This window comes from Haemaphysalis longicornis, unplaced genomic scaffold (genome assembly GCF_048455015.1).
Source record: "Haemaphysalis longicornis isolate Haplotype H1 unplaced genomic scaffold, Haemaphysalis longicornis Haplotype H1 scaffold_8, whole genome shotgun sequence".
Lineage (NCBI taxonomy): Eukaryota > Metazoa > Arthropoda > Arachnida > Ixodida > Ixodidae > Haemaphysalis > Haemaphysalis longicornis.
In genome coordinates this window covers 66,410,666-66,435,744 of record NW_027526445.1, presented here as the reverse complement: position 1 = coordinate 66,435,744, position 25,079 = coordinate 66,410,666, and the positions used below count along the sequence as shown (strand labels likewise).

General features: G+C 44.4%; 1 protein-coding gene across 1 annotated transcript in view; it reads left to right on the top strand.

Moving 5' to 3' along the window:
• LOC144150136 (peptidase M20 domain-containing protein 2-like) overlaps positions 1-22,531 on the top strand; it is a 36,696-nt gene extending 14,165 nt beyond the window's left edge. The window contains exons 3-8 of the mRNA XM_077681968.1: positions 404-739; positions 3,061-3,206; positions 6,396-6,545; positions 18,354-18,495; positions 21,309-21,551; positions 22,017-22,531. Of these exons, the coding sequence (XP_077538094.1) occupies positions 511-739; positions 3,061-3,206; positions 6,396-6,545; positions 18,354-18,495; positions 21,309-21,551; positions 22,017-22,348 (1,242 nt within the window). The 5' untranslated portion in view covers positions 404-510 and the 3' untranslated portion in view covers positions 22,349-22,531. The remainder of the gene's footprint in view (positions 1-403; positions 740-3,060; positions 3,207-6,395; positions 6,546-18,353; positions 18,496-21,308; positions 21,552-22,016) is intronic.
• Positions 22,532-25,079: the final 2,548 nt, after the last annotated feature.

Genomic DNA, 25,079 nt, shown 5'->3' with positions numbered 1-25,079 from the left:
TTTATTCTACATATTTTCCAGGTGTTAAACATTTTGTCTAAGCCATATATTTACATTCGTTAATTTCCAGTCGTAACTACACCAAAGAATATGTTTGACACAGCCAAGACGGAAGGTTTCGCAAAACGTACCGCAATTTTGGGACAAATGTTGCTTTGGCTCTCTTTGGGTATATATATTCCGCGCAGAAATTTACTCCTCAGAAAATCAAAGAACCTCACAAGCCACCTGAAACACACAGCTTTACCAAGCAAATGCTATTTATGGCTTCAGTTCCAGACGATCTACTTAAAACTGCAGACCGAAGTCTTCAGGATGCCCCGGCTTACTCCAAAACACCGCGATAAGGGCTATCTGGAAGTCTTACGGATCTTGCAAAGCTTGTCCTTTTTTCACGTTTCAGCACCTTCCGTCTTGGGGTGTTGAAGAAACACCTGCGAAAAAAGTACAACAGCCTCGGACACAAACGGACCTTCATTGCTTCGCACAAGTTTTGTCTCCTGGAGAACAATGGCTTCAGACCTTAAAGACGTCGTCCACGAGGTGATGGAGTTGAACACTGCCGAGCTGGCAGAGCTAAGTTGCTTTTTGTGGTCACATCCGGAGCTTGCCCTACAAGAGACGAAAGCACACGATCTTCTGACGGCCTTTCTAGAGCGACGTGGTTTCACCGTGGAGCGTCGATACCTTCTAGATACGGCATTCCGAGCGGAGTTTCAAGCACCCGGTGGATTTGACGGTACGTTCAACGCTATGTGGGGTAAGTCACGTCTGATACGTGAGAGTAAATATTGCTACCCATGACTTACTAGGTAACATGCCTAAATTCTATGTGTAAGCTGTTCTGGTGGAATAAAATAAGGAGAGGAACTTTTCCAAAGCACCACGCCTAATATCCTGGCCACAAGAGCCGAACCTTGCATGTAACTAATTTGTCTACGTCATGCTGTTCGAAAAGGGGCTCGATTTTTGTTAAATTGTTTGCGTTTATAACAAGAACAAAAACAAACGACCAGCATATCAGTTTAAATTACCAGGAAAAGTATTCGTCTTAATTGTCTGCAATTGAGCTGTTTGTCAGTATGCGTGATCTGTGTTTTCTGTAAGTTAAAAATTCTTTTCTACCTTTTGTGGGTAACTAAGAGTATCAATACAATTCTACCTTTACTTTCTGTTATGTTCTATTGGCCTTGGGATTATAATAAATAAATAAATAAATAAATAAATAAATAAATAAATAAATAAATAAATAAATAAATAAATAAATAAATAAAATTAACTAGCAGATGCGTAGACGCTTACAAGAACGCATTACAGGCGTGGCATTCTTTTATTCGCAAGCGGACAGAATTAACACATAATTTCATGAGAATACTCTTTACAACAGTTCAGGCAGCTCAGCACAAGTGAAGCCATCTTGCAAAAACCATACGGTGCTTTTTCTGCAACTGTGCGCATTTGCTTTGTGATGGAAGAAGTAACTAATCTTATCAAACCCCGTAGTCAGCCGCGTAATATCTATATAACAGGTATCGAACAAATAAATCAGGCGTCAAAACCACCATTTAAAAAATTATTGCAGAAACCAACTGAACCGGTTCATTTTTTTTTTGCAAATATCTCTAATGATCTCAAGGAGCTAAAACAAGTGCGTGTATTTTGAACTTTCTACCAAATGTATTGTTGACTAAGCACAGTTCCGAATTCATTCTATGGTCAAATGTTCGTTCAATTTCCTATTAAGCAAAAACGCACTCATAATGAAGGAAATTCAAGATGGGACTTTGTTCCGGCACATTCATTCTTCATAGGGACTTCCGTACGTTTATATAATGCAAGATTGTTGACTACAAATTTTGGTTAGGTGTGGCTCTTCCAGTATAAATAAAAAAACACACATGCAAGAACTCTAGCTTTGTGCTGAAGCCTATACCTACAAACCTCTTACAATCTCTCAAAAAATATTTACAAACTCTCTTATACAAGCGAAGCAATTGTTTAAAACTTCGAGGTATAAAACACACACTTAGTTTCACTATTTTGAAATACTCACGTCCCCGCTTTTAAAACGAAGCAAGCTGTAGAAACGTTTCGCCCCGAAGACTTCAGTTTGTTCAGCGGTTCTTTGTATAAAATCGATTTAATCTCAAAGTGAATATAGCAAGCCGGTATTTCTGCTATATTTTTACGCCGCTCATATCAGTATCACGTTACTCAACCTTCGAAAAATTGAAATTTTCGCAGTGGACACAGAGACTTCCTTGGATTGATTGCAACTAAATTCTGCCTGATGAGATTGCACCACTTTTCAAATGCCTATGTATTCTCGGCGCTGCGAACAATGCCTCTCTTGAAGCGGGACCAATGGCGTCCTGAGTGCAACTTTCACAGCACGTACGTCTATTGCACATTCCAAAGGAACGGCGGTGTGGCTTGCGAAAACCTCAAGTTTCATAACAATACCTACCCACACAAAATTTGGTCTCTAAGTTTAGGTATACCGTGCTTCAACGAACCTGCCGTCATGTATAGAGAGGACCGGTTGCATTTCTTCCTCGCGGCTCCGCAACACCTTCAAAACTTTGCTGTATTTCAAAAAAAAATCTTTTATATTGTTAAATCTCTGCATACCTGTATTTTAGGATAAAAAGCATGGGTAATAAAACCCTTTTTGCAAAATACCAGAACCTTCACAAGTACTTAACCAAACACGTTGCAACCTTGCATAACTAGATTACAAGCGGAACTGCAGGAAGTCCAACCGAATAAAGAAAACGTGCTAGCTGCAGCTGCAACATCTGTGACGTCGCGTCACTTCAGCGACCGTTTATCCCCGGTAATACCGGTACAAAACTCTACACGCCAAACAGGAATATAAAAGCTTCACTTGCAATAGGCTCAACAATTGTTACTTATTCTTTTAATTTAAAAACACACCCTAAATAACGTGTCTCATGTTGGGGCTGCCAAACTTTGAAATGCGTGTTGGGAATAGATTTTGGTGTTCAGGTCTTCTTACTAACAAACATGTTTGTATGATGTGCGCGTAAATCCATGCAGGACCCTGTATCGCCTTGATGTGTGAATATGACGCTCTGCCGGACATTGGCCATGGTTGCGGTCACAACCTGATCGCCGAGGCGTCCATAGGCGCAGCTCTTGCGGTCAAAGAGGCAATGACAAAATACAAGAACGTGCGCGGTAAGGTAAGCTGAAACAAAAAAAAAACGTTTGTGGTTGTGTAAGAGGCTGATTGCTTGGGTGTGTTTATGGTATCGTATTCAATATCTCAAACACCAGGGCCCGCTTGCTGGAAGCGCAATAAGACAGTCTTATTCGCAGTCTAATCTTATTGGCAGTCTCATTCGGGGTGTTGTGTTCCATAGCCTATAAGACTCTTTCCGGAAACTTATTAGACAGCGAATAAGACCCTAAATAAGAACGCAATAAGACTAGACTTGGAATAAGCCTGCTCTGAGCAGTCTTATTAACAGTTTTATTTTGACTGACGTGGCGGTCATTGTTTAAGGCTTCGCTTAAGGCTTTGTTTAAGGCTTCTGTTTAAGGCTTCTTTGTTTTGTTTAACGATCTTTGTTTAAGGCTTCGCTTAAGCGGCCGAGCGGCCGGGCCGAGGCCCAGCCGCATGAGTGGCATACCAAAAATGGCGGATCATTGTAACCTATCTGTGACAAGGTCCAAATACGCCGCCTGAAGGTCAGGATTTCTTCAATTTATCCAATCATGCTCCGAAGTAAACGCTTCCCAACACCGGTGACGGGAACTAGCAGTTTTGCGGCGTATTCCCCGCTTTTCGGTAGGGGGCTCTCTCGTGCTCGTCTAGGTGCCGGCTGTCCCTATAGTCTTCAATAAGACCGCTCTGTAGCCTGGCCTGAGTACTTTCGAGCATGAGAACTAGTCTAATCTTATTCGCGGACTTATTGAAGTCCGTGAATAAGACTAGACTGTGAATAAGACTGTAAATGAGCATGTTTGTTCGTGCAAGCGGGCCCTGTGCCCGCTTCGTCGAAGACCAGTAAGACAGTCTTATTCCTAGTTTAATCTTATTGGGAGTCTTTTTCGGGGACTTATGTTCCCTAGTCTATAAGATACTTTCCATAAACTTATAAGACAGCGAATAAGGCTCTAAATAATATTGGGATACGACTGTGAATAAGCCTGGTCCGAGTAGTCTTATTCACAGTCTTAGCCCTCATTCACACAACCGTCACCTTCTCCGTTACGGAACCCACGTCAAGAAACCGCGACGGAGAAGGAAACGGAGTAGCGTTCGTACTGAAGCTCTCCGTCAGAGTACAGGATCGTCTGCCTAGAGATCAGTTTAGCCTACAATTGAGGGTGCCTAATCTGAAAAGTAAAGAAAATGGCTTGTGCTCATTTTTCGCTAAATTTACCCGTAATTAATTTGTTTATTGAGCTGTTTTAAAAATGTATATTTTACTTTCATTTCATTCGTTCCGCTTTTGCAATTGCTAGACCTCTTACCAATGACACGCGGAGAAAACATGCACACAAACCGACCTCCCAAAGTGCTTGCGCTGCTCCACGTCCGGGTGGTCTATTTTCAGTTAATCGGGGCTTGCGGAAAATACCCCTTCCAAACAAAATTTAATTGCTCAATATTGAGAGTTCAAAATTGTCTGCGTCAACCTGGCGAAAAATACTTTTGAGCAGCCCACGTCAGTATTAGCACCAAATAAGGCTTGTTACGTCAAATTTTTCATATTAACTGCGGGACTACTATCCCGAGTACATTATTTACCTACACAAATTCTCAAAGAAAACCTATGGCCATTTTTCCCCGGAAGCCAGTGGAAACTGCTCCTACAACGTTCCTTTCGCGCCACATTTTGCGGTTAAGGACGCTCTGATAGTACGTACAAAATGTTCAGTTATTTGAACCGGTCATTTAGAGTGATGTTTGAAACCGATAGGAAAAAATGGATTTACTTAACAACCCGACTTGCTTACCTTCCTGTACCGTGCACAAACCCGGTACCAAGCCAAACGTTAGCTTCATCAAATGCTAACATCCGAAAGAGCCATCAGCACAGAAACCTTGGGTACGCGATAAACCTCATGTGTCAAGGAATACCGGGGTCTTCGATACTCTGCCAGATTATTTTCAAAGGATGAAAGGTTACTTGAGTTAAAAAAAAATTGCATACACGAGGATATACAGACAAGGGTCTCAGACCCAAAATGCTGAAGCAGGCCCCAGGTTGCTCATTGCTATTAAAAAACGTAATTGCAGCAAACGAAAAAAGTTATTCGCACATACTTATCGAAACAAATTCGATCCTTTGAACAATAAACATATAAAAAATTAGATTTGCCAGTCCATCAAGTGAATTCCCGATACCTACTAACCCACCAACTACTACAAAATGCTTTCTTCAACAGGCAAAACCATTGCACGGTGTCTTTTTTTTTGTTTTACACCAAAGTACCGATGAGAGTAAATACACAGGTTAAGAAAAAGAACAAAAAGCATTTGAGTGCGCCCTGAGAGAATTACCGTAATTGCTGTTTTACATACAGTTCACAAAATTGGTGATTTTGGAGTAAAAGGCATGCTTTTCCGGAGTTTAATAGTGGTGAAACGGGTACTTTCCCCCGTAATTTCTAAGCAACGTGCTCGGTAATACACTAAACGCGATTTCATGCAACTCAAAAAACCGAAATGAAAGTCTGCATCCTCTTTTATCAACTGTGTTCCAAGAATAGCCGCACCGTAAGATTGGCTATGTTACTCCTTCACCAAACCATTTATTAATTTAATTTAACTAGGTCAGACCACCTCAATACCGCCTCCAGACAAATTTCTCTAGAGAAAAGAGTTAATTTTGGCATTTTTGAAAGAAGATCTTCACAACATCAAGTTTAAATGAGAAGATTCGCCTAAATGCAGTTAGTGCCTAATTCAATGCGTGTTTTTCCTTCCCTACTAAGACTCATAAATAATCAATTTTTTGTACATAGCAATCTTTCGTTCTCCCGTGCCGATCGGGCTACCCAAAACTGTCAACACTTTTCAGCCAAACTCCTGCGAATAAAAGTGAAACATTCAGAAGGTAATAATGAAGTGCCGGCGTAGCAATGCTTCTTTGCTGTGCGCATCCACTCTGAAATAGTGGTGGTGCAAGTCGCACTTCTACTGATTATGGATTACTTGAAATCGATGGACCTCTCTGAAGTGAATCGACCGTAATGAAAAGATAATATTGCTGCGCCTCCAAAAGCAAATTTAAAATTAAAAAAGCAAATTAGTGAATGCAAGAAATGTCTATCCTGAATTATGCTCCTCTGGGGTGTTACGTTACCCTGCACAGCAAATGTACTACTTTCAAATTAATGCTCACACTTTGTTTTTGCAGGTAATCGTCCTTGGTACTCCGGCTGAAGAAAGCTTTTGCGGCAAGGAGCTTCTCATCCAGAAGGGGGCTCTCAATGGAATAGACGCGGCCATTATGTCGCATCCGTCACCGAAGGATGTTCTACTGGTTGGGTTTTCAGCGTCAAAGCAGGTGAGGCGGATTCAAGAACTCGTCATTTTATTAATCATTCTCTGCTGGACAACCCGGGCTTTTTAAATTCTCAGGGAAGACGGTATTGACGGCTGTCTATGTCAATAGACGGCGTAGCATCAACTCTGCCTTGGGTCAACGTGTCCTAGCAAAAAAAAAAAAAAAAGAAGAACAGTGGTAAATTGGGTACACTGTTGTCCCAATGAAAGCACATAAATCAGAAATCACTTGAGGCTATTGCCGGAGCATCTTACATGGGTCAGTAAAAATCTACAAAGGAAGGCACGTCGAAGGATATCCAACGTAACAAAGAAATTGCTGTGGTTTATCTTTGGTTAACCGTGGTGTATAGCGAACGAAAGCTTTACTGCCCCGGCTGGGCCCATTGTCGAACTGGGGTCGAAGTGTGATTTTGTATGGTGTACAGACTTGTTTATAAGGAATGCACTGCTTATTCATCATCTTTTTAGGGGTGCAGCACCTCAAGGCCGAGACTTGTCCGGCGTGCAGCGTCCGTGCTCAGGGCAAAGCAAAGTGTAAATCGAAACATCTGTAAACCAAACGGTGAAAAAATGTAAACAACGACCAAATAAAAGGTTCACAAGAGGTTTGAAAGAGAGAGAGAGAGAGAGAGACGGAGGGGAAGGGAGAAAGAGACAGACGCAAAGCACCGTGTAAATCGAAACATCTGCGAACAAAAGTTTCACAAAAGTTTACAGAGAGAGGGGAGAGAGGAAGCTCATGGAGAGCCGTGCACCTCATGTGTAAGGAGCATTGAATTGGATTGGAGTTAGATTGGATTATTGAATTGAAATGAATTAGATTGGATTTTAAATCCTTCTAGCAGCAGTAAGCACTCTCACGTGTGGTTTGCGGTAAGAATGACCCCAAGTGCTTCGCCCACTCTTCGTGATTCACTTTGTAGAGGTGCGTCGGTTTATTTTTTCAATTCACGGTGTCTTTTAATCCTCGCCGCTTTGCGACCACACATGGATGATCGTCTTCCTCCGTGGCACACGGCTCTGCGCCACACGTCACTTCGTGTGCTTTCTTTGCGGCGCGCAATGGACCCTATGCGAAATTGCTTGGTGATCTAGCAACACTGATGTAAACGAGACCGTCGGCCATATTGGTGCGGGCGCCGATCGGAAGTCTCGTATTGTTTACTGTGGAAGAGTAGGTGACGGTAACGCGGTATGGCTCAAACTGGACGGTGTTTTTCCGGCTCTCGACCGCGGATTGTGGACGAAGGACTTGCCTGCGCTGCCGACTGTGTCTGAAGACTCATACCACTCGGGGTGCCGCGCCAAAGACCCATCCGAGCGGCAGCGGAGCAGAGCATGCCGCCTAGCCACCGATGCGCATTGCTCACCTTCATCGGTGCGGTCAAACACGTGCGACTCGCAGTAAGTAAATCCTTCTTTGTTTTTACTTGACGCGAGTTAACCGGTATGAGCATTTGTAGAGCACTTTGTTCATCGTTGTTTACCACGCAAATGTGTAGCGGCGACCCTGTTGCAGTAACCCTGAAAGAGGAGAGCGACAAGCGCCAGACCGTACCGCTAGTGGGTGGATTAGGTATTTTCAAATGCTGTACATGGAATTTACGGGATGATTTTTGGCGAAGATGTTTACGGAAACGTTGCGGCCGTTTTCCGTGACGGTCGTCCGCCCGCGCGTTTGCCGCAAAGCAATCGTGCTTTGCGGCGAAGTCAACTACAAAAGCGCACATACGCCTTGCATTTTCTTTTTTTGTGTATTCATTATTTATTGCGCATGCTCTGCGCAAAAATCTGTTTGTGTGTCTTTTTTCTCCTTTTTTGGCGGTGGGGTGGTTGTGTTTGTTCCTAAAGCGCATATTTTTGGTGTGCACGAATAGATATTACAGTAAAACCTCGTTAGCTCGAACTCACTGAACTAGAAGATTTTTTTTAATTCGATGGGTCATCGGTATAGCCCGAATGTTTACCTGTTTATCTCGAAAGATTCTGGAAGTGAGTTCCGGATAATCATATTATTGCTTGCTTAAGTTATGACGAACACGATTATGCGGGGTACTGGTATACGTCATTACCTACGCTGAGGCTTTTAAATGTTAAACTTCCTTCTTTTGAAAAATGCATTAACAAAGCATGCAGAGATACTTGCACGCTCGAACTTGACAAACAATTTTGACATCATTGCTGTTTGAGGTGTAGATTATTGCCCTTGCAACAGTGTTAAGCAAGACACAAAATCTGGTCATTTTGAGTCTGTTCCTTGCGGCCACTTCTTTCTGCGCTGTCCCTTTACCATAAACTGTAGCGGACTAGTCCTGTTCTTCCCTGAGTGTTATTTACTGATACTCTCTCTGTTCTTGAAGGTTGGGCCTCATCCATGTGCTCTGCAGCTGCTTTCGCTCCCAGAAGAAAAGTGGCCGGCCCTATGTTGTGTGCCTCACCTTTGAGACAGACAGTGGGGCGATTGGGGAGGCATCGTGCGAGTGCCCGGCGGGTTGCAGTGGAGCATGGAGTCACATCCTGGCTGCTGTGCACCTACTCGCCCTCTTCAAGCCGAAGGTTTTAAGAGGCACCACCGGAGCTTGCGTGCACTGAGCTGCCACAACAGTGGGGACGCTCGAGACAGAAGGGCATCAAGCCAGCGAGTGTCCAAAACATTGACTGGAGAAGCCCGCGATAAAATGGCACCTCCCTTCCCTTGCCAATGCGTCTGTTCGATGCACGTCGAGTACAGGAGCAATGCGAGCAGCAACAAAGTGCCGTGCAGGCGCTTGGGAGAAAAATTGGTAGCCTTGGGAATGAGGTTTTTGCCCCAGTTGTGCTGGCCTCCCGCTCCTTCCTTCCCCTTCCCCCCCCCCCCCCCAGTGACAGAAACAAGGACTGGCATGGCACCTGAAGGGTCACCTATGAGCTACCAGCAAGCATTCATGCCACATTTCGCCGTGGTCATCTCGCAAGCAGGCAGAGGCTGGACAACGTCGTGTTTACTAGACCGCGACATGCAGGGGTGCGCGAATGCTTCGTTTTGTTCCATTTATATCCACAGTTATATCCACAAAAACGCAAAAGCACTCAAGCTGATGCGCGGCGGCCTGATGCAACTGTGGCCGTTTTCTTTTTTCTTTTTGAATAAAACTTGAAAATTGTCTCAGCTACCTACATCAATGGCCACTATCATTACGTCGGAGGCATGCATGCAGCATGTGACAAACTAGAGTAGTGAGTGTATTTTAGTCGCAAAATATTCGACAGTAAATACATCGTTGCTGGAATGACAATGGGCACCAAGTTAACTTGATGTAACAACAAATCTTTCAGCCCGGCAAATCGGGAACCAAGTGCAAAAGCTCGAATTTTCCCCCGTTAGATCATCATAAAACAGTGTTCGCCACTTCTGCAACGACACGCGGCTAAATGCACCGTAAAGAAGCCAACACACTCCCATACCGTGCGCGCCCGCCACAGAGGAAATTTTCAACCGCGCCGTGACGGCGTAGTGCGGCAAGAAAAGTTTGTTTACAGCCCTAGGTAAGATAAAAGCTCGTGTAGGGGCTAAGCGGTACCATTTAACAATGAAATGAAGCGGGCGCAGAGCCACAGGGACGAGTAAAGAAACAGCCTAATTTTGGCAACGTGTGGTACTGTTTTCCCGGTCGAGCGCCGCTGTCAGTCGCGTGAATAGGCGGCGCACGCTCAGGCGTCATTTAGAATACAAAGGCTGGACAACAGAACTCCAACACAGCTGTATTTTTCATACGGACAGCGACTACGGAACCCCGCGCTTAGCGAACCAACGACAAATATTCGCTCCAAGCGCACCGCGCCCAGCGTGTCACAAAGGTTGCTCGCGCCGGCACAGTTCGCGTCACAAAGTTCGTTCAAAAGCGTGGAACTTCACGTACCTTTTCTGCATTTGAACCGGTATTTCCGGATTGCGTGCTCTGCGGCACGAAGCAATGCTACGGCATTGTAGTCCATCACCAAGAGCGGTCAATGCCCGCCTTCTATGTTTTGCTAATTGGTTTCGGTTTCAAACGACCGTACCAAAATGGCGGACCTAGTTACCGGAGTCGACGTGAGATGGCGGGGCGCATTTTGCATAGGGTTTATTATCCCTGCGGCGGCTTCCTCCTCGCCTTCATCCGCCAGGCGGCGACATGTGTTCCCAAAACCGTATGACATCTGCTCGGTGCCGGGCGCTACGCCAGGTGGCGACACGAGTTCCACGAACGTGTACGCAACCTCCTCGCCCATCTCACTCCAGTACGGTTGCAAGCTGGGCTAGTTGGAAAGACACATTGTTGGATGAAACCAGTCGAACCTAAACAAAGAAAATGGAATTGAAACCTAAATTGTATCGACTTGCGTTTGAGAGTGCATGAACTGCCATTAAAAGCCCCCCCCCCCCCATCTCACCTTTCTTCACATTGTATTAAGTGTCGCGGATGTAAACCTAACGTTTCTGCACTGACATTTAATTTAGCAACCGTGAACAAACGCCCCGCGAAATTTTGGAAGCATTCCACATAAGAAAGAGTAGACAAGTGTGTCAGCCATGCAAAGGTGTGTCTTAATCCCAAAGAGATTGCATGTCTGCGAGGACCTTGATTGCTGCCATTATCTATCTTGTTACCCTATTACTATGGTTTTTATAAACTTCTTTTGCTAATGCCTACTGCTTTTTATTGTGTGCTGTTAAGTGTTTATATTCAGCCTTCTTGATATTCAAGTTCAGTTTTTAGACCAGCGGCGGTACTTGCTGTCCACTTTAGGTTCGCGCTGATTTCATCGAATAGTGAGGTTATGGCTCTCCTGCCGCCTATCTGTCCCCGCCATCGGATCGCTGTTCGGCTCCGGGTGCTTGCGCAAGGGGTTGTGGTATACCTCTATCTTTCAAGGTCAAAACTCGTCACCCCGCAAAGAGCGCCCGAGGTTGCGTAGTGTAGTTTTCGGGGCAATAATTTATTTCTTGGGTTTGGCAATCAAGTTGCATGTACACAACAAGAGAATGAAATTACTGACACAGTTTATCTGAGAATATTGGCTGTACATTATATTCATTCGGATGCTGGGATGAACCACTTGGTGCATGAGCCTGGCGTTATTGCTCTTCTAGTGCGCGTTTGCATGAGTGCGTGCTTGCGTGTTTGCCATTCCGTATGTGTTCTGCTCACAGCACTAACCATCACCTTTACAACACATTCTACCGAACGGTGAACTGAAACGAGAAATCGAGATATGCGCGCCTTTTAAACAGTGATGTGCATTTGTATCCAAAAACCACAGCAGCAGTTCATATATCACAGTACAAAAAATACAGATTGCGCTGATCTAAGAAGGTAGTAATTTTACCCCAAAGGAAAAAAAAAGAAAATGAATTTGATAACCATAGTCATCCCAAAAGCTCGATACCAATTGTGACATTTAAATTCTTTTAACCAGGCAGTTTCAAACGAATTCTGAATACAAAAAATATACTACTCAGATAATAATTTGCTGCCCTTGTTCAAACAGGGTTGGTGCCAATTTGACATAAAATTTCAGCATGTATTCTACATAGAAAAAGTAGAAAGAACGAAAACAACTCATGTGGCACTTTTGCCACACAGCCCCCATGATGTACTAATGAATTGCAAACACGGACAGAAGGCGCCCCTCCCCCCTCCGACATTTCCTGCCCCCCCCCCCCCGTCCCCGAAACAAAAGTGTGATTGAGGCGGTGCCTATAGTTCATGACACCAGATTGTTAAACCAACGTAAATACACTGATAACTCCGTTTTGACAGCCATACCATTTCAAACTGCTTTTAACCTTTCGCACACTTTTGTGACTTGTACGAATTAATTCCAGAAGTTATTAGTTTAACAATTACCTGCCCTTTAGACTTAGCTCTGCCAGCTAGTTTATGTGCTGGAAAATATTCTGAAAGGGACAGAAGGAAATGAAAGGTATAAGATTAGACTTAGGGCATCGCAGTACGTTTTCCTCGTTGCCGTTTCTCGTGCAAACACTGCGGAAATTCCATTATTGATGCAGCGGTTTGGCCCCCGAATAATTCTAGCGTAGTTGTTTAATACGTGGTGAGCAAATTAACCTTACAGAAATGCGAATCTCGATGAGGTATCTGTAGGTTATTCTCCATCGAATGGTCCAAGTGGGCTCGACCCTCAGTGTCTCGACAACTTCGGCTAGCCCAGCTTGCAAGCGTTCTGGCTTTCCAACCACCATGAGCCATAAGGCGGTTTTTGTTGCTTTGTTTGGTGTCTCCTTTTAAGCGACACTTTAATGTCAGCCGCCTCGTAGCGAGAGCGGTACCCGATTAATAGTGAAGATTTTGGATTTTGGGTGACATCTGACATATTGCTAACATACACGGGCTAAATGTTCTGTGTCATGATTTTTTTATGGCGCAGCATTTAAACGCCCGCTCTGGTGATTTCAATTTGGCCCATGGCGTCAGCTTTTGCACAACCGGCGCATCCAGAGGACACCTAAAATATACGCGATAGATCGAGCAGGAAAGCAACGAATGAAAGTGTGGTGAAAGTGTCAGGAGAGGAGGCGGGCGGTAAACCGAGGAGGCGAGAGGTATGCCCTATGGCGGTGACGTACTACTAGATTACCGGACGAACGAAGAGGCCGTCGTACATAGAATGGGCAGGAAATGGGTGGATGAATGTAATTCGAGTGTGTGAGGGGTAAAGCGTTATACCTAGGCGGCCCGATGTATGCTGCCAGGTGGCGAGTCGCTACGAGACTACGCCACAGGATAGCGCACGCTCTCGTGCGTTGGTGATAACTCGATATTTAACGAGACGCCGCAGTTATGCGCTGTTGCCGAAAAGGGAAGTTCGCGCTGCGCTCCTACTTCGCCTTAGGAACCATCGTAATCGTCAGCCGTTGTCGATGCCTCAAGCTCTTCTATACGGCCTCTTAAGGAAAACGGTCAGACTGTCTGTAACGCTAGATCTATTGCACATTCGCCAACATAAAAAGTGCTCTATATGAAACATTTGCAAGCATTCGTAATCAACGCAGTTTGAATTCATGCGTTTAGTGCACAATACTGCCGGTTAATTTCCAAAGAAAAGCCAAACATCGCCGCGTCTATCGCCTTTCACAACGAGTTTCCGTGTAGCTTCAGCTCACCTGTCGAGAGTCATTTACCAGGCACAGCCCAATGCCAGACCAGCGTTCTGATGTGTTTTTTTTTTCGCTGCAACTCCAAGCACTAGGCGAAGCTCTCTTACTTTTTGTTTGTTACACAGTTTCTATTGCAAGAATCTCTTTTTCTGTAGGCTATCTTATTCTCTCCTATATTGTCCTGTTTCTGCATTTCGTTGAAGGAAGGTGACGTCCAACTCAGTTTGGCGATATCTGTAGTGCAGTGCTTCCGCTATTCACTTGAGGGGAATCACTTCACTATAACTACACACGCTGAAGGAGGGGCGTGTTATGCCGGCGCACACACCCCGCTTGAACGCTTGTGCCCAATTCCGTCCTCTGTAGTTAAAATGGGCCACCTGCCTCATTTATTTATTTATTTATTTGGTCAATAATGCCAGCAGCCTTTTGGCTGCCAATTCAGTAGCGTACGAAGCAGTGAAATAATGCATTTTGCAAAGTGCGAGCACCGAAGAGGAACAAGAGATAAATTAGACACATAACACTAATATGCAGAGTATTCAAAGAACAGCGACAAGAAAAAAAAAACAAATTTTACAGAATTCTGTAATGTGCGAGGAACAAGTTTGTAACAGTATGATTGGGCATGTAAATTACAAAGTGCACACTGGAAAAAAGAATAGGACACTAGTTGCAGGTTATGTAGAACAAAAAAGGCAATAACGTCATATATAGGCCAGAACTTCTCTCAATGGCGTAAACACAAGACATACATAATCAGGAGAAATCCAAACGTAGAAAAAAAAACCAGAGACAAACAACAACACGTCTGAATTCATATTGTTGAACGGCCCAACGACACTCATATGTACGAAACCAGAGTGCAGCAGTTGTCGGGTTTCAAATAAGACATGCCGATTGAGTTCTGTGTTCACGGATTAGAGCCGAGCGTCGCCAAAAAAGAATCAAAGGATGACGCATTTACCACGTCGCACGAAAGAACGTTCCAGTGCCTTATCGTCCTTGGAAAAAAAGGGAAACGGTGGGCGTTTGCTTTACCACGAAGAACCAGAAATGTCTTATCATGCTTGCTTCGTTTCTTCCTTCATTGATTCGCTTCAAATACTTCGTCAGACGATTGTACGACGGACTAGACCTCCGCTACTCTCTTTAACCTCTTCACCATAGCATTCCTTGATTGATTGATTGATTGTGGGGTTTAACGCGCCGACGCAACGCAGGCGATGAGGCGCGCCGTAGTGGAGGGCTCCGGATTAATTTTGACCAACTGGGGATCTTTATCGTGCGCCGAAATCTCGTACACACGGGCGTTTTTGCTTTTCGCCTCCATCAGAAAAGCGGCCGCCGCGGCTGGGAATAGAACCCGCGACCTCGTGCTCAGCAGCGCAACGCCTTAGCCACTGAGCCACCGCGGCGGGTACCATAGCATTCCTCTCCCTACTCGCTTTGACAAACACAGTGAATGTGTTTTTGGGCTATGTGCCCTTCATTGAGCACAAATCAGCCATTTTATTACAATTTGATGGTACATTTCAGAGTTAAAAATTGTGTTTCCTGACCGATTCCGTGCGCTAAGAGCGCACGTGCCCGGGTGTGTACGCGGAGGGATTCATTATGCTTTCAGCATTTTCTTTTGAAGTTAGAGTGCCGAGTGCGCTTAGTGCTAAAGAAATTTCAGGAATTTTTGCAGCGACAAAGAGGCTATATCCGGAAATTTACAAGATATTAGTCGGCTACTTTGAATAAGAAAGGTGTACTATGTCAGAAAAAATATACGGCAATATTGCCACAAAATGTGCTGTAGAATTCATTTTGTTACTTTGATAAGTGCTGGCGGTCTCAGATGGTTTTCTGTGTTTTAAGAAATGGTATCCCCACCTGGTTAATCCCACGGAGTGGGTTGTTTTAGACCACGTTTCTGATTTCCTCCAATGGCCGTAAAATAAAGGGTACCCTGATATAGATGCACGCAGAGCAAATATCGCAGCCTTGCATTAGCGAGTTTTGACAGTGAACGCGAGTTTGTTTCCTCCATCTTCGGCTCTTTCGGTTTCCGTTGTGGTTGAATTCATCCGCACGAACTAGCTTCACTATATGCTAAGGTGATATTATTTCATTGGTTACTGAATAAAAAAAAATTTGTTTGTGTTAAAGTAATAAAGTAATAAAGTAAACAAGGAATTAGACGTTCATATAGGACAAAGATTTTCAGTCCTATAAATCTAGGAATATGTCCCATTTCTGTGCGCGAAAATACTCTTTTGAATAACATGCAATGAATGTGTTTAGTGTTGTATAAATTACGGGTCGCTACGTGGTCAAATTTCGCAATACCAATTTATAGAAAGAAAAGGTTTTAGAAGAAAGTAATAAACACAAAATGAAAATGAGAGCTTGAATTTTATGGCGACCCAGGCTCGCGCTCTTGACACAAGCACTATGTCCCCACAGTCCGAGCAGTAGACGCAGCACTGAAAATGCAATAAAATTGAACGCCTCAAATGTTTTTTGCGGGGGACGGGCTTAGACGGGGAAAGTGAGAGTAGCGCGGGTGACACAGGAGACTCGGTAACATGGCAGGGGTAACAGATTACTTCCAGCAGATTTGCAGCGACTCGAATGGACGCGCGTCCAATTTGAAATAAAAAAATCCTTGCCTTCCGCTTCGCTTTCCTGGTAGTAAAATATTATAAAATTTACATTATGGCCCATCTATCTCATTTTAAGATATAAAGAATATTTAAAATCTTGTTTGGATAAAAAATAATGGGCGTCAAGGCATTGTTCAATCTTAGAGGTTTGCATTTGTGTAATAAAAGTGTTACGAAGGTGGGCCAAGCTGTGCGTTTAAAAAGAGGAAAAATGACAATGGGTCACAATAAGAGAGATCTCGCTGTGTCCTTCTAGGCCTCAACCCGCCGGTAAGCGGATGGCCGTTGCGTTTCTGACACCCCCCTACACACACAGACACTCGTGCAGGCATGCATACCAGCACGCGCACACGCAAGCAAACGGACACACACCGCACACAAACTCACTCACACACACACCACACACGCACGCACATACACAGAGGCACGCGTGTGCACACACACACACGCACACACACATGCCCACAAACACTCACACATACGCAAACACACGCCCACAAACACGCAACACAAACACACACACACATTAAACACACACGCACACGCACGCACATGCACACGCACACGCACACGCACATACATGCACACACGCACTCACGCACACGCGAACGCACGCACTCTCACACACACACACACTCCCACACTCACACAAACACACCCAAACACCCACGCACACGCACGCACGCACCCACGGGCACACACACACACACACACACACACACACACAGACACACACACGGAACTCGCTTCCAAGTTGACTTAGACCGAAAATCGAAATTCAAACCTTCGATGCTTCGCCATGACAAAATTAACGCTCAACACCGCTCACCTGACATATGCTCGGGTGGTGAAGCGGAATTATTTTCAGATGAGCTACGAAGAACGCTCAGCTCTCAGTATTATCCTTCGTAGTGACCGCTTTCTGCTGTAATGGCAACCCTGCGCCGACGAAGCACATACACCTGCTGCATGAAAAGCTAAGGGGAAAGCAGTTTTTAGATTTTTGACAAAAGGGTTATCGCCATTCGATCTCTGTGACGTGGTGAAATCAGCAACGGTCATGTTTTTCTGATGCCATTCTCATGCCTTGTAGGGTTGTCATGAGTTGTAGGGAATGTTCAAGGCAAAGAAACGGCGGCGTTTCTGTGCCTTGCCAAATATTCTATTTCTGACGGCTAAGGAACAGCAGCCAATTTTTGCAACGCCCCGTTACGGGGTGGAAATACATTTCTGAACTTTTCCGTTCCAAAATTTTGCTGGAACGTATAAAATGTCTGCACGATAAATAACCTTAAAGAATTTCGGCATTGCCCTGTGAGGGTCAAAGGCTGGTCCCACAGAAAAAAAAAAACTTTGTAGCCGAATTTTCTACTAATGACGAAGCAGTCTTCCAAACATTAAGTGGGAACAATCTTGTAGAACTCGATTGTTACTTCTTTATTTGGGAAGCTGTTTAAACACGTGCCATATTTGTCCGTATGTCCATATGTTGACTCAAGGAAACCACCTAAAAATTCAATATGATGGCGCGCGCGTAGGTTTCTTGTTACGTTTATCACTATTTAGGGTATTTTACGGAGCATTAGGTACATTTTGTGGAAGTTTTTATGGGAAATTGGAGTATGTATGATTTGTACTCAGCGCCATGCTTCAATAAAGAAAACGTGAGTATACGTGAAAAGGATAGTATGTGTTCCGCAGTAAATTGGGAGCGGGAGAGTAAATAGCAATGAACAGAGGGCAACATTTCTTTTTCGAGTGACTCATTGTCCCCCGCTCTGCACGAATTGTCAATTTGGTGTGTGGGAAAGAACTCCTGCGTAACAAGAACCTACCATTTTTATGAACTCCTAACTCGCTGTCAGCCGAGAATGCTAGCATATCTCCCGGCTCGTACGGTTGATTCTCCTCCAAACGCCTCCAGCAGCTGGTCATCTTTGATATATTTGAGAGGAATGTTTAGTATTAATTGTACCCGCCGTAATGTATTCCTTTATTTTATCGGCCGCAGTTGGCGGTGCGCTTCAAGGGCAAGCCCGCACACGCTGGATCTTTCCCTTGGGAAGGTCTGAATGCTCTTGACGCTGCCGTAGCAGCTTACAACAACATCGGCCTTCTCCGACAACAAATGAAACCGTCTTCAAGGATTCATGGTACGCACGCATTGTTTTTATATGTATACTATCAACTCCTTCCCTGAACCTTTATCCGTTAGGCTTTCGCATGACGATGTCCCGGGACGTGCCTGTTTCTGTTTTGAGGGTTTAGTGAAAAGCTTTAGCGAAGGGGAGTGTAAAAATGACCTGCCCTCATTCAACCACCAGTCATATGCTATTTAATATTCCAGTCATATCCAAATTCTCCCGGCAAATACGTAGCCTGTACGACGAAACAAGATTGACGACAATTACAAATCCTGCACAAGCCCAGCCATAACATGAAATATAATTTTGGTGGACGTCTTGTAAGAACAAAGGCTGCAGCACACATGCCAAGACCATCCGCACAAAATTTCGTGTTAGTATTTAAACAGCCTCATTTTTTGTTTGCTTTGTACTACTTTAAATGAACGGCGGGATTGCATTGAGTTATCGCATTGAGTAGGTTCTCCCACCTTAGAATATAGGTAAAGCTACATTTTCGTGCCATTCATACTGCGCAAAGGTGCTAGTGACACTCCTCGTCCTACCGGAAATAATTACCCAACGGTGCACCAGCGGAATATATATTCGAGAACTTTCTGTTGCGCAGTCCTTTACCACAGGGAGGTGTGCTGAATAATTTCATGCATTCGGAGAAACCTACAATAGCCGCGAACGCTCCCGGTACAGAAAGCCTAGACAGGGAGACTGGGCAAGGCGCTATACTCGGTGACACCTTAAGAACGGCACCGGAAGTTGCCGCTGTGCCTTATCACCGTAGCCAGATGTTTATCCGCGCGGCGCAAGTAGGGCGTCACTGGGAATATTTTGAACATGGCGTGAGCCGTTCCCGTGATTTTTTGGACTTAGTATGCTTATAAACGACAACAGTGACGTCAAACAAACTGCGTAAGAGAAGGCAGACGATATCACGCATTCATAGCAAACCCCCTTCAAAACGCGCGCGCACTGACGTCACGGGGTCCGGCGCTTTGGCGGAGTGATACACAACATGAGGTGGTGCCGTTCTTGAGTTGTAACCGAGTATAGTAGCCGATTCCCGGGAGGTTTTGGACGTTGTGCGGTAAAGGCATATAGTGTGGGGCGTTGGGTACCGGTAGGTTGAACGTAGCACTAGCGAGATTTGCACTCTCGCGCACTCTCCACGCAATCTCTATTCTCACGACGGCCATTAACTTATGCGATGACTACTTGAAAGACAGCGAGGAAGCACGCCAATGGTGACGAGTATTACTGTAGCGGTGAACCCGCACAACCATTTAACACCATGTCGCATGAGTTCATGATAAAGGAGCTGGGGAAACCTTAGCCCGAGAAAACGGATGATCAACATCGTAAAACGGGTTTTGCAGAGCAGCACTGTGTAGCTCCCATATGCGAAGCCAAATACTAACACATTCGTGAACCATACCGAAGTACCGCAAAAAGGCATTTTTTCGCCAATGCTTTTATTGTGGTGAGCTCACTGTCGAACAATATACAGAATGTACAAAGCATTCAATTTAGCATGTATACCGACGACATTTTAACCTGGCCAAAAGCGAATGTACAGAAAACCCCATCCGGTGTTGTAAAGGACCTAGAAAAGGCCTTTAACGAATTGCATTAATATCACCTGTCTACGGGAAAGCAGAGTATCTTTCGCAAGACGCAACACGTTTTCATATGCGGATCTGAGCAATCTAGATTTCGTGTGCAGTCGAGATGTGGTGGCCAATCTATAAATGATGAGATACTGGCTGGCTCCCCATTTATTTCCCATACGGCATACGTATTACGAAAAAAAGAGGCGCCACCGAATGGTTAAATTAATAAAGACTTCATGTCCGAAGGTGCTTCCTCTAATTAAAAGAATTTCTCAGAAATTACTACGTGCCACATGAGAGATAGCACGCGCGCTGGTGCACAATGTTTTTTCATTGCGCGCCGCTGGTAGGTCAACATTTTTCTACTTTTCCAAAGGCCAAACAACAATTGGAAGTTCTGTACCTCCGTCCACAGCAGGTGGTTATTTGGTTATGGGCTCTCTCGGTACGGCTCAAGAGATCAACCGTTATTCCCGACGACCTCCTCAAAAAGCGATTATAGAAATGCGCAAGGAAACGGATTACGCACACGGGCACCCATCCCGATCAGGTTAACACTTTCGTCCACCACCCAAGCATGCACTAATTCTCCGCTGACACCATTACGCCAAGCGTTCCCCCATGCCAGTAGTTCCGTATTACGCAAAAACGCCCTCTAAAGAAAGACCTCTAAGGCATTACTGTCCGGAGTGATCAAATTTGGCCGATGCCCTAAGTTTCAACCCAAGGTACACCAAATTACGCCCCCAGAAACCCGACAATTAACCATGCCGCCATAGCAGCAGTAAGTGTTGCAAGTGATGACATCACAGATGGTTGCTAGTTCGAGAAGACACCCTCAAGACAACGCTTCAATTGCACATAATCATAACAAAACGCACATAATTTTTCTGGAAATGAATCGACACATTTTGATAAAGGTTGCCAGGAACACGCATAGACAGGTATAGAAGCAAGTCAGAAGCATAGCAGAAGCATAGCAATTCTGCACCCATAAGAAGGTACACCTACGCATTACAGTAAACTTCCGCAGGTACAGCAAAAAAAAACTGTTGGAGATGAATGCGCTTCACAAAAAGTCACACGAGCGTTCCAAATGGGTGCGCGTCATGGCACCTAATTATAAATTTTAATGAAAAGAATACTTTAAAAACTGTGAAACGCAGTAGTACAAAACTCGTGGTTAAGATGTGCATAATATCACTTTGTCTTTCACAGGCGTGATTACCGAAGGTGGTAAGTATCCCAACATCATTCCTGAGGCGACTGAGATGCGCTTCTTTGTGCGGTCGCCATCCACCGAGGAGCTCATAGAGGCGTTGGGAAAAGTCGAAGCCTGCTTCCGCGGCGCTGCTGAGGCAACTGGATGCACGGTTACCATCGAGACGATGGGGACGTACATGCACGTTATTCACAATGCCACCATTGCCAAGACTTACCGCAAGCACGCCCATTCACTAGGTGGGTATCATTGCGTTTCGAAAAAATGGTCCTGGGATAGCTATGTTTTGGAATAAAGATTTCACATTGCACTGTGGAATATTCAGAGCGTCTCCCTCATCAAGTTTACTTCGCTAATTTTCGTCCAGCATTTGTGTTCTGTAATATTAAAACCATTTAATTGTAATGTTAGCTAATGTCACACTCAACGTTCAGATGTGACGTATGAAAAAGAAAAAATAATCAGTGCCGAAATTCTGCGCGCTCGAAAAAATGGCTCAGACCGCGATAATGGCTCTTCGAATTGAGCATGAACATTTTGCTTATTTATGCACACACAGCTGGTGAATGAATATTGTTTTTTGTCATTTCCTTTAAAATAAAAGCTTATTACAAACTTGGGGCGAGTACTTCCGCCCCTTCTGGTCATAAGCAGAGGCTTACAAGGAACGGCTGCAAGTTTTTCTGCATCTTTCTTTACTGCAGGCGTTTCCTTCGTGGACGACTTCGTACAGAACATGCCACCTTCGGGCGCATCGACTGATTGCGGCAACGTGTCGCACCGCATTCCCACCGTGCACCCAATGTTCGGCTTGGGAGATACAGCGGCTGCTAGAGGGCCAATGAACCACACCAGGGAGTTCACCGACTGGGCAGGGGCAGCTGAGTCGCAGGCTCCTACGTTAAGGGCGGCAAAGATCCTGGCGTTAACTGTACTTGACCTGTTTACTGACCCCGAAATTTTGCGCCAAGCTAAGGAAGAGTTTTCTGCTTTGAGTATTCCGCCGGAAGAAGAACTCCGAACACTCGTGTCCTAGGTTTGCTGAAATTCCCACTTGGTATAAAATAGCATCTACGGATTCACCCCAACCTTTATGCTAGCTTTTCTATAAAGACATGTTGCTTATATGTCCCAGGATGTTTTGTTCATTCACTGAAAATATTCAGGGGTGGTTCTTCGCCAAAAATAAAATTGTCGGCCTTCTTTGATGAAGCGGTATTTCTTCTTCTCCAGTGCACGTAAGGAGAAGCGTGTTACAGCGAAGTAACAGCTCCACCTCGCTTGTCTCTGCATATTGATTGCAGTGAGAAGTAATAATGAAAAAAAAAAAAGTGTCCCATATGCAAAGCACTTTCTTATTTTTTTACGTTGGGGGTGAACAAATTGTCACCATTTTCAGCGATAGTATTGAAAACAGAGTTCAAGTGTTGCAGCGCAGAAATTTACAACAAAACGTCATTAGTCCTTGACCTAAGAGTATCCTACGTGGGTGTTGCATGCCAGTTAGGTGGGCTCTTCAATAGTACATCAGCGCTAACTTGCCGTTTACGACGCCGTAGAGTTCATCACTCCAAACTTAGCTATGGCAAATGGACGAAGGACAAATTACAATTTATGCTCAGACTGCGGCACAATGATGCGGAAGGACCAGAGGAGACATAAAATAAGCAGTGGAGGCTGTACATTAGGTTGGCCGACGCTAGACTACCCGCAACGTTTCAGGCCTAGCTATCAAACTTGACACATTTTGACGCCTCGGTGGCTTGATTTTTGCTCTCCCGTTGTAGTTTCACGCACCGTTATGACTGCCTTCTTTTTTGTTTGCCGCTCTCACTGCCTATTTCAGTTCCTTTCACACTTTTACTAGTTACACTCTTTACACCATAGAGAGAGAAGACGCCCCAGACGCACACAGTTTTCTTAACTAAGATGCCGGTGTATTGGCTTGAGCTGGCCCAACAAACGTGAAGTCTTTGTGGCACGAAGAAACGGGGATGGCTGCCTCAACGCAATCTTAAGCGTCCTCGATTATCGTACCTGATAACCGATCTAAGAAAACAAGCTCAGGTAATGAGCTTATTGGTCCCGTGACCAGAATTTGGGGTCTCGTATATAGCTGAATTCTAGGAGCCAAATAACAGAAACGGCGCCTTGCTTTTGAGCTTCGTGGTATATTTGCGACACTCCGCCTAAAAAAAAGCTGTCATGAATATGAAAGCACCACGAGAAAAGCAAAATATAAGTATTTATGACAAAATGGGATAATATTTGTTAAATACAAGGAAACACAATATTGGGATTACGAATGAATTCGTTATTTTTAATCTCGTCTATCGCAGGCGCGAGTGAAAAACAGGCCAAGGCGGTTCGAACCTCTGAGATATATCAACATTTAGGGCAACAAAAATGTTCATCAGGCCACACATGTCACTGCAGCACTACCAGGGGTCTTAAAGCTGCCTAGTTGGTGAACAAGGAACGTCCTATATTTTATGTCATGCCGACAATCTCTGTCTCCAATGCAATACGGTGGAAGCGGAACCGCGGAAATGCCGAAATGAAGAGTTCTTCGCGGTCATCTCAGAAAGCCGGACACTAGGATTTTTCGTATCTGTCAAGGCTAGTTAGACGTCATGTAATGGCTCCTACACGACATGCAAGAGAAAACTAAAGATTACGTTGAAGGGTGTGATGTCGGAAGAAAAAACAACAGGGTGCAGTTTGCTATCGACAGCGTAGGCATCACGCCACCAAGCGCATCAGCAATATCGCGAGACGCACGACAAGATAAACGGCCCTCGTGCTTGTCACTGACATGTGCCGTATCTGCACGTTTGAGTTTAAACTGCGACTCAGGGCAGACAAGTTCCAGACGCGTCGGAAAGGGCGCCGGATAGCGTACTGCTATGACGAGCCCGAGCTTTTGCGCAAACTTTCGTGCGAATCTAGGGACTCGCAGCGCGACTGTTTTTTAGTACTTAGCATTCTTCGCCAAGTAACACTTATCACGCCAGGACTTTTTAATGTATTTCATTCGCACAAACATTCAGAACTCCCCGAAGTTGCGCATTATAATCGTGACAATAGCGTAAACAAAAATAGTATGTCAAACAATACTTTGAAAAACCAAAAAAACGGAAACATTAAACATAGAAAATTTGAAATCTTGATGATACGAAATCAAGTTGTGCACCGAAGACTTATCTAAAACAGTTCGTAGAAGGGCGCTGGAAATACAAATAAAACATTGAAAATGATCAAGCTGTGAAACCCCGGCATTTCCACAAAAATGAATAACCGAAGGAATTAACACGTTCCATACTCATATTATCGCACATAGCGACATTGGTAGAATACAACTATAAAAAAATAAGACAAACATAAAACAATGAAGTTTTCATAAAAATGAGTTCAATAAATCAAAAGTACGCACCTTACACACGTTGTTTAAAAGCGGAGTAAATAAAAATGACCGAAAATAAATATAGAAAATGCAAATAGAAAGAGCGGAATTAATAAACCCTGTAATGCCTAGTAATGCCCCGTACGGCGGAAATCAAAATATTTCGTCAAAACCGACTTTGAAAAACAAGAAATCACAGATTCGAAATTGAAAATATAGAAACTTCAAAACATGATATGGTAGAATCCCATATGCATTTATTCTATACTGAATTCAGAAGAGTAAACACAAAAGCCCGCATGAAAACGTTAGAAGTTCGAGTAAAAAGGACCAACGGAGCAACTCAGCACTGGTCTTGCGTCTG